Source organism: Phyllopteryx taeniolatus, chromosome 15 (genome assembly GCF_024500385.1).
Source record: "Phyllopteryx taeniolatus isolate TA_2022b chromosome 15, UOR_Ptae_1.2, whole genome shotgun sequence".
Taxonomy (NCBI): Eukaryota; Metazoa; Chordata; class Actinopteri; order Syngnathiformes; family Syngnathidae; genus Phyllopteryx; species Phyllopteryx taeniolatus.
In genome coordinates this window covers 20,387,460-20,400,640 of record NC_084516.1, presented here as the reverse complement: position 1 = coordinate 20,400,640, position 13,181 = coordinate 20,387,460, and the positions used below count along the sequence as shown (strand labels likewise).

The 13,181-nt window shown below is 44.9% G+C and overlaps 1 protein-coding gene across 3 annotated transcripts in view; it reads left to right on the top strand.

Annotated features, from left to right (window-relative positions):
- The window catches only part of stxbp1a (syntaxin binding protein 1a), a 37,511-nt gene that overhangs the window by 20,612 nt on the left and 3,718 nt on the right, over positions 1 to 13,181 (top strand). For 2 of the 3 annotated variants that reach the window (XM_061747763.1, XM_061747765.1), the window contains exons 12-19: positions 1,109 to 1,174; positions 1,244 to 1,324; positions 1,687 to 1,825; positions 2,418 to 2,527; positions 3,490 to 3,591; positions 4,429 to 4,514; positions 5,295 to 5,449; positions 8,670 to 8,826. In XM_061747763.1, coding sequence (XP_061603747.1) covers positions 1,109 to 1,174; positions 1,244 to 1,324; positions 1,687 to 1,825; positions 2,418 to 2,527; positions 3,490 to 3,591; positions 4,429 to 4,514; positions 5,295 to 5,449; positions 8,670 to 8,779 — 849 coding nt within the window. In that variant the 3' untranslated portion in view covers positions 8,780 to 8,826. The remainder of the gene's footprint in view (positions 1 to 1,108; positions 1,175 to 1,243; positions 1,325 to 1,686; positions 1,826 to 2,417; positions 2,528 to 3,489; positions 3,592 to 4,428; positions 4,515 to 5,294; positions 5,450 to 8,669; positions 8,827 to 13,181) is intronic. The other variant, XM_061747764.1, reaches the window with a different exon arrangement.

Genomic DNA, 13,181 nt, shown 5'->3' with positions numbered 1-13,181 from the left:
TTGGCCCAACGATGCCAACGATGTTCCGCGTACTTTGGCATTTCAACGACAACTCTCCGACAGCGCACCTTGACATCGACCAATAGGATTGCCGACTCCGACCGGTGCATCATCTCCCATGCTTGCCATTGTCAACATACTTAGTTGGCAATGTTTAGCGAAGGTTTAGAGCATTGTTCGACCGAACGCCGTCATGTTTACGTGCTTGCACTAGCTGGCTAGGCTACATGACATTATGTTGTCTGCTCGCGAGCCGTACCGTATTAAACGTACGTGAACATACCTCAAGCAGTCCTCGAATTGATGGCCCAAAACGTCATCGCCCGAGCACCCCGTGACGCCGCACATTTTTGTTTCCTGTTTATGCTCTTTCTTTCCCCAACATTGCCGCAGCGATCCATTGTTTGACACCAACATGTTGTCGCCCTGGTAACGTTTTTATCCAGTTCAGTGAAAGGTGAACTGTTTTCTGGTAATGTTTGATTTGACAGGATAAAGTCCTGCGATCGTAAAAGACGGGATATGGTAGTAGTGGAATACATCTTTGTGTAGTGTTTCCGCTGTCTGACTGAGTGAGATATGGCACGATTTTATGGGAGTAGTCTGACAAATTGCGCAATCGTGAAAAAGACCAAATTTGACTGGTAGTCTCATCCGAGCATAAATTGTGTATCGGATCCATATTTAATACCTGGACACTGAGGCTGAAATAGTCACCTCTTGTCTCATGCTCATCTTTTGATTTTCAGTCTGCAACTAAAATAGTCATTAGCGTCACTGTTACCAAAACTCAAGCGCACCTTTGTATGACTTTGGTGCGGAAGAACTTGACACTTGACATCTACCCCATCAAAGACAACAAAAAGGTCTCACAGAAGAGTGGAAGCTGTTATCACTGCAAAAGAGGGACAGACACACATTTTCGTATACCTTGTAATACAGTAGTCGCTACGTATGTTCTAAATTCCACGAGGAGTTTAGGTGATGCAGTGTCTGAACACCTTTGTACAATGTGTCCAAAAGTGTGGAAATATAATAACGCTGATGAAGTAGTTCATGATCAGCGGCGAATTGCGCTTGTGATTTGATGTTGCTTGACTTTCAACAGACGACAATGAGGGATCTGTCTCAGATGTTGAAGAAGATGCCTCAGTACCAGAAGGAGCTCAGCAAGGTGTGGCTATGTTTTCTTTTGTTCTTTGCTTCTGTGGGAATGCTCATTGTAGTGTGCTGTGTTTCCCAGTACTCCACTCACCTGCAGCTTGCTGAAGATTGCATGAAGCATTACCAGGGAACGGTGGACAAACTGTGTCGTGTGGAACAGGTGAAATTTCCCCCCAAATTTCACAGCAGAAAATGAGTGTACTACATTAGAACCCTTTTCTTTCTTTCTTTCTTTCACTTTGGTATTTCTTATATTCAATTTTAGCACATTTCTTATCGTCATTACCTGATTGGCTAGGATAAATCTCAGGGTTGTACAGCCCTATTGTGAGGTATGTGGTTTCCATCTAGCATCAAGCAGCGGAGCCTGTTTCGTGACATCACGGTCACATCATGGATACAGGCTGAAATGTGTATATTATTCGTGTGATCACAAGAAATGTGCTTGTGGGCTGGACGGAGGAGGAATAAAAAAACGAAAGAGCTCTTGGACACACAAGCATGCAAAGTTGTGTGTTGTAGGACCTTGCGATGGGCACAGATGCTGAGGGGGAGAAGATCAAAGATCCCATGAGGGCTATCGTGCCCATTCTGCTGGATGCTAACGTCAGCACATACGACAAAATCCGTATCATCCTGCTGTACATCTTCCTCAAAAATGGTATGAAGAACACTCCACAATTGATAAGGTACATTATTGAGCTATTCATGATTACAGTCCGATGACGATTTTTGAGGTACACATGCACAGAACTAAACATTCTAATATACTTTGTACTTATCATTTATTTAAATCATAAATTGTATTGTGAAGGATGCGGTTCAAATGTTTTTGAGGAATTGTAGACATTGCGATTTAATACCAACAGCACTCGGTCGAGCACAGACGTCAACATCTGTGTGGGTGGCAGTGATATATTGTGATACAGGAATGATATGGATAGTGTGTGAAAGTTTGGATCTGCATAACATTGAAAGTCCCATTTCAATTAGGAATGCAATTTGAGTGGTATACATATTGCTACGAATCTAAACAGTAGCAGTGGTAGTTATGTCCTTAGCCTTGTGGGAATCGGGGTTGAAATGATGACGAAAAAGACGAAATTCTGGATATCCCGTCTGTATCCAAAACCAAATAGACTGGGCTCTTCATTGGCCGTATCTGCTTTGTAAAAACGACTAATGACACAAATACAGTGCACAAGGGGATTTCATATGTAATATACGATACGTGTGTGTGTGTGTGTGCATAGGCATAACGGAGGAGAACCTAAACAAGCTGATCCAACATGCTCAGATCCCCCCTGAAGACAGTGAGATCATCACCAACATGGCTCATCTGGGAGTCCCCATTGTCACAGACGTAAGTCTCTCGACTCTTTGCGCTACGTTTTCTCACACAGTTTATGAGAACGTCAGGAGATGCTTAACATACAGTTTAGTTGAGTGTTTGGCCCACACGGTATACTGCGTGTTCCACAAAGTCTCTGTTGATTTCTTGAAGAAACAATTTGACCTAAACCAATAGAAAAAGGGAAATGCAGAAAAAATAGCACATCCTTAAAAACGATGGAACCAGAAAATAATCACTGAGATGTTTGCCTCACTGTCAGAGGTTCTGAATTCGAATTGCTCCTCAAACACTTCTGTGTGGAGTTTGCATGTTCTCCTTGTGTTGTCTGCTCCTCCCACACTTCATGCCCGCATGCACGGTTAATCAAAACACTCACAATTGCCCGCAGGTGCCCCCCAACTTGACGGTCACGGTTGTGCCGGAGCCTATCCCAGCCGACCGTTGACGAGAGGCGGAGTACGACCCCTGAATTGGATGCCAGTCAGTCGCAGTGCACATAGATACACAACTCACAATCATAACCATGGAGGACAATTGAGAGTCTTCAGTTCACCGAATATGCATGTGTTAGACAACCCATGCAAGCATGAGAGCGCATGCAAACCTCACACAGGAGGGCCGAAGCCCGGATTTGAACCCTGAACCTCAGAACTGTGACGCAGATGGAGCAACTACTACGTCCACCATGCTAGCTGCATAGTGTGTGTGTTAAGGACATGAATAAACATGAAAGAATACAGAGAGATACAACAAAAAAAGAGAGCTTTGCACTGGACATAGAATACTGTGAAGTATGGAAACCCTAAATGTGGATGGGATGCTATATGGTAGCGTTCACTATGGGAAGCAGTATTAGCTCACTTATTAGCTAGCACTGTTACAAATGCTGATTATATCGAGTTCCTTTCTTTCAGATTTATGTTTGATTTGATTTGATTTGATCTCACACTTGAGTTTTTCTTTTTCTTCAGTCAACCCTCCGCCGGGGCAAGAAATTGGACCGGAAAGAGCGAGTGAGCGAGCAGACCTATCAACTGTCCCGCTGGACACCGCTGGTCAAGGACATCATGGAGGTGCGTTGACAAGTTCCGAATCACTTCAGAATGCATCGTGTTTGCTGTTTTAAATGAAACAATTTGAGATGAGGCGGCACGGTGGGCGTCTGCCTCACAGTTCTGAGGACCGGGGTTCGATCCCCGGCCGGCCCCGCCTGTGTGGAGTTTGCATGTTCTCCCCGTCGTGCCTGCGTGGCTTTTCTCCGGGCGCTCCGCTTTCCTCCCGCATCCACTTCCCAAAAACATGCATGCTAGGTTCATTGACAACTCTAAATTGCCCGTAGGTGTGACTGTGAGTGCGAATGGTTGTTTGTTTGTTTGTTTGTTTGTATGTGCGCTGCGATTGGCTGGCAACCAGTTGAGGGTGGACCCCGCCTCCTGCCCGATCACAGCTGGGATGGGCTCCGGCACGCCAGAAAATGGATGGGTGGATGGAATTTGAGATGATTCTAATCAGGTAGTCAATGAATATGTTTCAATACTATTATTTCAAATGAAATACCCCCCCCCCCCAAAAAAAAAACATTACATTTCGTGTTTGCATAAAGATCTGCTATATAAATACATATAAAACACAAATCCCTCTCATTGTGATTGCTTTGATTTGATGTTTTTGTTTTGTTTTTGTATATTGATTCTATTCTCATAGTGCTCTCATTGTGTAGAAGGTTCTTTAAGCACCATTGCGATGCATTTACCAGATATTTACCTTGTGTTACACTGTAAAGGGAGCATTAAAAACATTCTCAAGATGTTTACTCACGCTGTCGCAGACTTAGTAGACAATAAATCCATTTATGTGAGTTAATTTCATGATTGGAAAAACTATATTTGCCTTGTCTTGTCCCTCTGCAGGATGCCATTGATGATAAGCTCGATACTAAGCACTACCCCTACATCTCCACCCGCTCCTCTGCCTCGTTCAGCACCACCGCCGTCAGGTACACGCACGCACGCACAAAATGATATGCATTTAGTTACAATAAATGGGGGTGACAGATCAATCGTAATTTGGGACAGGGGATGAGCCCCAGAGATATTATAATATTTGAGAAGTCGGTAGGTGCTGCTGAGCTGTGGGAATGTCCTACATTAACGACTGGATGCTCACGCTGACCACATTTATGTGCACTGACTCAATGAACATTAAGCACACATGTCTCTAGATTGACACACATTTGATTATCTGCACTAAAATAATATGTTTGAAATAGGGGGTAGATCTCATATCTCGATGCAGTGCAGTTTATCCTCAGAACTGGGGCTTACAATCTCACGCAACATATGAGCAGGTCATGTCGAACATAAACCATCAGTATTTTGAAGTCATCTGTGTGGCTCAGCTCCACTGTCCTTGTGTCCAAAGCTTGTGATTATTATTGATTAGGAATAAAACCAATCGTCTTCCTCCGCAGTAGCAAACACGCATGCTGCAATGTGTCATGTTTGTTTGAGGAAATGCAGAGAAACTCATACTGTAGAGTCTTTCCGGCATTTGGTTGGTGGCACCAAATAGCCCATGGATCAAATCAGGGTCAATCAAGGCACTGATTAAGCCGGTCACATACAACAACAGTTAGTAGTGCATTTCAAGTTAAGGAACACAAGCAAATCATTTTGCCTATTTGAGATGCTAGGGTGGCGTAGCGAGTGGCAAAAATGCACAATCCCAAGGAAAGAGTTCGCTAGTATTAAGGTGGCAGGCTTGTGCTCCCTGGCAGTGCTCGGTACGGACATTGGCACAAGAACAAGACACCCGGAGAATACCGCACCGGCCCACGCGTCATGGTCTTCATCATTGGGGGAGTGTCCTTCAGCGAGATGCGCTGCGCCTATGAGGTCACACAGGCCAACGGGAAGTGGGAAGCCATCATTGGTGAGTAGTGCAACTGGGGAGGGGCTAAGAGAAAGAAGCAGGCCTCGCATGTAGGAAATGGGAATGACGAAGATCTCTACCCAAAGTATTCAAATGTCATTAAGAAGGAATCAATGTTTGTCACGCTGGACCTCAGCTTGGGAAAAAGTGGGGATATTATTATCCCAAATATTTGGGACTTCAAAACGCCTAATTCTTCCACCACCAAATGACCAATGTAATATCACTTTTTACAGCGACAACTACAAAGTACTCAAATGTGGCCGAAATGTTTAAGCCACCAATTACTGCTCACGACGCATCCTAAGATCCCTACCTCACTGGCCTGGAGACTAGTTGGTGACCTGATGGCGACTCGGCTCGGCTCCGCTACGTCTCCCGGAGACGAGCCGAGCCGAGCCGAGCCGAGTCGAGTCGACAGGGAGTCGCGGCGCAATCGATTTCATTGGAGACGTTTTGGCGACTCCTCTATATGCTCAAAAAGCTCAACGTAGCTCAATGTCACAAAACTGAAATCAATCTTAACCAACATTTCTGTGGATATCTCCATTTATGGCCATGTCAAACGTCTGAAAATAGCAGAACGATCACCCCGATATTGGTGATTTTATGGACGTTAAGAGGAGGGCTGCAACCATATCGGAAAAATATGACCTGCGATATATATTGCGATGTGAAATAATACACGATCAGTGTTGGGAAAGGTCAAAGCTCAATTCACCATTACAGAACGAATGAATCTTCATCGTTCATCATTCAACATTTTCAACAAAGTTCACCGGTTCAAAAATGAAATAGTTGGTTCATAGGTCTTGATTTTTTCCATATTGTATGTTTCCGCCGGGCTCTTACCCTCAAAACAGCGGCATTTCATTTCCCCATTTTTGGCGTGCCTAGCTGGCAACACTAGTAGCCAGCTGCAGCTTTCACCCTACAATCTCAAAAACATGCGGAAAAAGGAAAAAGAAAAACAGGACTGTAGTCCTTAACATGCAAACACAAACACGCAACCCGGCATGACAGGAACGATGGTGAAAGGAAACTGTTAACGTTGCATTCCCAGCAGCTCTGGCTGACTGAATTCACAAAATATTTGATGTTATCTACTCTTATATTCAAAAACAAAATCAATTCAATATTATCACAGCGTGATCATACAGTGTTTTAACAAAAGCATTCTGATACAACAAATAATTTTCCTCGGAATCTCTTTTTACAATTATATATTGCAATACTAAAGAATCATGGAGCACATTAGCTCCCTTCAAGCGGTGTCCCTAAACGCACCTCGCGCACTCACGCAACTGCAGCATGCCTGCTCCCTACAGTAGCTCTATTCTGAAGAGCGCAATAGGAACCGCAGCTGGTGTGCATTGTTTCCAACGTACTCTTTCATAGTTCCCATACAAAGAGATAAGTATACAGCACTCTGGGCTGGCTGCTCCGTGTGTCGTTTGAGGCGTTATCATTTATCATAACATGGGTGCTAATCTTATCCTTTAATATTAGAGTCGAGTCACTGTATATTACAGTACACCAACATCGCAGACGTGACTATCGCGATGACGATGCTCAAACAAAATATCGGGCAGCCCTAGTTAAGAGTTTATACCTCTTATATGGAAAAAGCTCAGCGTCACGCAATGCCACAGAACTGCGAGCAATCACCAACTCCATGTATATGGCTATCGCTACCTATGCCCACTTCAACCTGAAATCTGAAATTTAACAATTGCCCCAATATTTTGGATTGGATGGACGTTAACGTAATTTCCACATCAGAGAACTATCCCGTGTCCGTGCTCCATCGTGCACACACGGCACGCACGCACGCACAAACACGAAAACACGTAATAGCCGATGAATCCCGCGGGGGATAGGGGCCAAGCCCAGCCATGAATAGCAAAAAGGCAATTATTGTCTATAGATGCGCCAAATTGCAGCAAATGACTGCTTTTGTTTAAAGGTGGCGTTTTCAGTCAGGCCCCTCCCAAACGTGTACAAGAAGTGCATTGTGTGGACGTGAGCAGTAAACAAGCCGATCGTAGCCGTTGCTAGTGGTTTGATGTTGTGTTTTTGGGGAACGTACAATCAATTGAGAGGTGATGTCGACCGAATGAGGATGGCGACGGTGGTGTCGGACGGCTGCACCGCATTTGTATAGAACACCGCCGTAACGTATGTGTATGTTTTTGGGCCCGATTTGTTCTTTTGAACTTTTTTTTGCTACCTGGAGTTAAGAAACAATAATAGTCTCCTTTTGCGAGATGCTGTTGTGTGCAGCTTTGAGTGCGTGGCGAATGGGAGTGCACGGCAAATATTTGACACATGCCTTGTGTCCATACAGTCTCTGATTGGCTATACTTGTCCTGCCGTGACGTGACGTTTTCAAACGATAATCAAAATGAAATGAGATGGGTCCAGAGAGGGATGATTTTTCAAAAGATCGTTTCATAATATTCTACTGTCACCTCATACAGACAGTTTTAAAAAATAGGAGAAAAAAGTGTTTCTTGTTTTTAACTGCAAATGCCACCCTTAAATGAAGCTCCTCAACTCACTTCAGCACCAAGATGCCGCCAGATGGTGCCAAAATGGTGCAATGTGTTATTGCTTTGGCCTGAGCACCAAAAGAGTGAAAAATAATGGAGGATAGCTTCCCCCCAAAACCAATGACGAATGTGTGGTTATTGACTGTATACACAAATAAATGTAAAATATTGATTGACGCGATACCAAATCATGAAAAATGTCGGGGATACGAGCATCGAGGCAAGAATATCGGTTGAATACATACGCATACACTTGTGCCATGATTGCATATGAATTCGAAATACCCACTGAAGGGTTACAAGAGGTCTGTTGTGTCTTAGGCGATAACCGCCCTTAATGCCACGCCCCTCTGCACTGTTGTCTTAATGCTTCTTTGTGCTGCTCTCTTCTATGTTCCTGTTTTGCTCTGCTTCAGCTCTTGTCTTCCAAAACTGTTGTCTCTAAAAAAAAAGTGTTTTTTTGTCTCTCTGCATCCCAACTGTTTTTGTGCAACATTTGACGATGTATAGATCCTCGTGCGTGTGTATTGTGGACCGTTAAGAAAATGAGTGTCTGTGTCTGTTTGTACGAGCGCTCGCTTGCTTTGTTTGTCGGAGAGAGCGGACGAGGGCCTCGGCGTGCGTGTGTTGAGAGACGAGCGGTGAAGCCACCTCTGTTCCTCCTACAGGTTCCACCCACATGCTCACCCCCACCAAATTCTTATCGGACCTGCAGCACCCCGACTTCCGAGAGTCCACTAGGGTGTCCTTTGAGGACGCGGACGCCTCAGACGAGTGAGGCGGAGACAGATTGGGAGGGAGGGAGAGAGAAATCACACAGACAAAGTAAAGGCGGCCGCTCAAGAAGCCCTTTCTGAACTTGAACAGCACAAGGGCTTCCTTGGGGTTCTTTCTAATCACTCAGTAGTGTTTTATGTACCTCCACCACCTCCTCCTCTTGGTGAAACCCAGGGATGGGTACCTCGCGGCCTTTTCTCACCACATCGGCCGCTCTGTCGGGATCCCACGCAGCCTCAAAGTCAGCCAAAATCGTCGGCTTTACTCTTGGCTAAGTCCAAAAAACGTACACTGAAATCCTAGCGGTCGACCAAGTCCTCATCACGGAGAGAATTAGCTATCAAAGTTGACACCTAACCCTTTGCCCGGTGCGGTCGCCGACTCAAAACAACACAATTGATGCGGATTCGCAATCCGGCGCCAGAGCTTCGGCAACATTTATTCCTTTACAAATACTCCCGACAACGCTTATACTGGACACAGAGCGTCGGTCCCGACGTACGACATTTTGTTGTGTAAGGATACACACACGTCACGTGGCACAGCCAGTTAGCGCCCAATTGATATCTTTTTTATTTGATTGTTTGACGTACAAATATTTACTGTTCAGTGAGTACGGTCGAGGTTAATCGGAGTGTGGGGAAGATTATAGTCCCATTCTGGGGCGGTTCATACATCTTTAAAATATGTATAAATAATCCCCCAAATACGGGGGTCGCTACTTCGCAGACTTCAGCTTTTGCGGGGGCGGTCCAGAAACTAAATGAGGGATTACTGGAATTCATTCGGCCACTGTCTCGGCGTACCTTCGGGATAGAGTTATGTACAAATACAAAGAAGCTTTTTAAAAAGGATTTGTGCCTCCCAATTATCCATCCATCCATCCATCCATCCATCCATCCATCCATCCATCCATCCATCTATCCATCCATCCATCCATCCATCCATCTATCCATCCATCCATCTATCCATCCATCCATCCATCCATCCATCCATCCATCCATCCATCCATCTATCCATCCATCCATCCATCCATCCATCCATCCATCCATCCATCCATCCATCCATCCATCCATCCATCTATCCATCCATCCATCCATCCATCCATCTATCTATCTATCCATCTATCCATCCATCTATCCATCCATCCATCCATCCATCCATCCATCTATCTATCCATCCATCCATCCATCCATCCATCTATCCATCCATCCATCTATCCATCCATCCATCCATCCATCCATCCATCCATCCATCCATCCATCCATCCATCTATCCATCCATCCATCTATCCATCCATCCATCCATCCATCCATCCATCCATCCATCCATCCATCCATCTATCTATCTATCCATCTATCCATCCATCTATCCATCCATCCATCCATCCATCCATCCATCCATCCATCCATCCATCTATCTATCTATCCATCCATCCATCCATCCATCTATCTATCCATCTATCCATCCATCCATCCATCCTTCCATCCCTCCCTCCATCCATCCATCCATCCATCCATCCATCCCTCCATCCACCCAGGTAAGGCAATCGAGAAGAGATTCTCACTCGTCGCTGCATGCAGACAGCCGAGTAAAACAGAGGCAAATGCAAAACAAATCCATCAACAAGTGACTGTTGGGTGTGAGAGTTTGATATTTGCCAATAAAACTGACGCATGAAACAAGAATGAAATCATGTATACTTCGACATCTTAGTGTTCAAACAAAGCACATCGTTTCATAATGCTGCTATCTTAATGCTAACATATAACTCAAAATACCGGTGACGGGTTAAGGGAAATTAGCATTGATGTCATGGTCATTCTAAACCTTGTAAAAGCTGCGACTTGAAGCCACACGAAGCAGCATCACATCAAAGAAAAGACAAATCAACATTGCAGAAGTGAACACCAAAGTGTTCAACCAAATGGCTTCATTTGGTTGAGCGAAACTCTGCTAACACATAATGTGAAACGGGCGAAGGGAATTGTTAGCTGTTGGGGTAAATATAAGGCTTTCAAATGACTGCGCCGCCGTAACACGTACAAACAGATCATACGATGGTCACGGGCATGTCCTGTATCGTCTCCGCTTTGCGGGAACGACGGCCATTAGTCGCTTCTCCGTGCTCTTAGTGGTGCCGCATGTCTTCCAGGAGGCCTAGCACGTGGCACGATGCGGCCAATGTGCCAGGCACCACACCAAATTCAGACTTGAAAGTCTCTTTGTTACACAGCACGGGCCCGAGCGATGCAGCGCGATGTAGCACGGGGCCGCTGATTCCACGAGGAAAATAATAAACATATGCTTCTACGGTAGAGTCAATTGTCGCCCTTGTGAAGGCAGATTTGTTATTTTTTTGATGACATTTTTGGGATGCACCTCTGGTGCTGGATATCATATTGTTGAGGTGTACCTGAAGTCGGGAGCAGTCGTTCCAAAGTTTCTTCGTGCATAAAACGTAGAAGAAGGACGAGACGCCACGCAGTCGCCGTGACAAAACGAGAAGAGAACCTTCCCAAGATTGTCTGAGCAGATGCGCGTGAATTGAAAAGAAGAGAGAATTCTATCATTCTATAATTCCGAAGAGCGGCCATGCTCGAGTGGGTTGGCCGAGCCCCATCCCTGCTGCCTCCTCCTATCATCTCTGCTGGGTGGATTAAATCGCCGCTCAACGGTAGAAACGCTCACCTCAGATTTAATCTACCCCGAGATCCATCTTGATTATCGCTTTTTTGATTTTTGTAATGACTCCTTGACCACGGCAATCACCTTCATTTCTTTCAGGACGTGGTTGAAGTCTCCTTTCTCCCTTGATGTTGTGTTGCACTCTCATCACATGCTCACACGGTCAGCAGAGAGCGCCGTTGCATACGACCGAACCAATTTGGCGATGATAAAGCAACGCCCGAGTTGTTTCCTTCTGTGTGTGAGAGAGAGAGAGACGCCTCTCTGCTGACTCAGCGTGGCTATGTAGCATTGCTCCACCTGATATGCTTCAGCGACCTAACGACTAATAATAAAATCATATCTGCCATTGATGCCACTCTGCGTGGTGCTGCATAGGTCAAAATAACACTTGAGCTCTCTCACGCGAGAAACTCTTACACGTCAAAAAAGAAGAAAACAAAACCTCTCACGGTCAACCACACCAATCAGCGATTTGAGATGGCTTCCATTTTTAGACTTGAGCTTCTTTTCACACTTTTTACTCTTTCTTAGTAAAAAAAAAAAAAAAAAAAAAGTCTTACAGAAAATAAGTAATTATCATGTCCCCCCCCCCCCCCCTCTCTGTTTGTGCATTTGTAAAGTGGCTCACAATGAAAATAACAGCAACATTTTGTCACATTTAAAACTGTTCACTGTCACTTTGCTGCACATTTACAACAATATTTGTCAATTGTCTTAAATAGTTACATCCAAATATTAAATGTTAGAGCTAAATGTTAAATCTAAACGTTAAACATTTATCTAAATATTAAATATATATTTCAATATAAATGGTACATCTAAATGCGAAACATATATGTGAATGGCCGACCGGTGAGAGCGTCAGCCTCACGGTTCCGAGGACCGGGGTTCAATCCCCGGCCGGCCCCGCCTGTGTGGAGTTTTCTTCCCACATCCCCCCCCAAAAAAACCATGCATTCATTGACGACTCTAAATTGCCCGTAGGCGTGAACGTGAGTGTGAATGGTTGTTTGTTTGTTTGTATGTGCCCTGCGATTGGCCGGCAACCGGTTCGGGGTGGACCCCGCCTCCTGCCCGATCACAGCTGGGAGAGGCTCCAGAGAAGCGGCTCACAAAATGGATGGATGGATGGATGGATATATCTGAATGTTAAATATTTGTCAAAAATTGTCAAATGTAAATGTTCTATATATCAATGTTAAATTTGATCTAAATCTTCAGTATGAGTCTAAATACAAATGTTAAATATAAATTTTTTTGGGTGGAACTAAATATTTAGCTAATATGCAAATCCAAACCCGGCGGCATGGTGAAGGACTGGTTAGCACCACTGCCTCACAGTTTTGAGGATCCAGGTTCAAACCCAGCCTCGCCTGTGTGGAGTTTGCATGTTCCCTCCGTGCCTGCGTGGGTTTTCCCCGGGTACTCCGGTTGCCTCCCACATCCCAAAAACATGAGTGGTAGTTTCATTGAGGACTCTAAATTGCCCGTAGGCGTGAATGGTCGTTTGTTTGTACGTGCCCTGCGATTGGCTGCCGAGCAGTTGAGGGTGGAGCCCGCCTCTCGCCCAGAGAGGCTCCATCCAGCACAGTGGAGCATAAGCGGTGTGCAAAATGGAGGGATGGATGGATGGATGGATCATTAAGTTGACAAAAATGGTTGTGAATGTGCAGAAAAGTTCCAAGCGTTTTTTTTCCCCAACATTCTTTGAA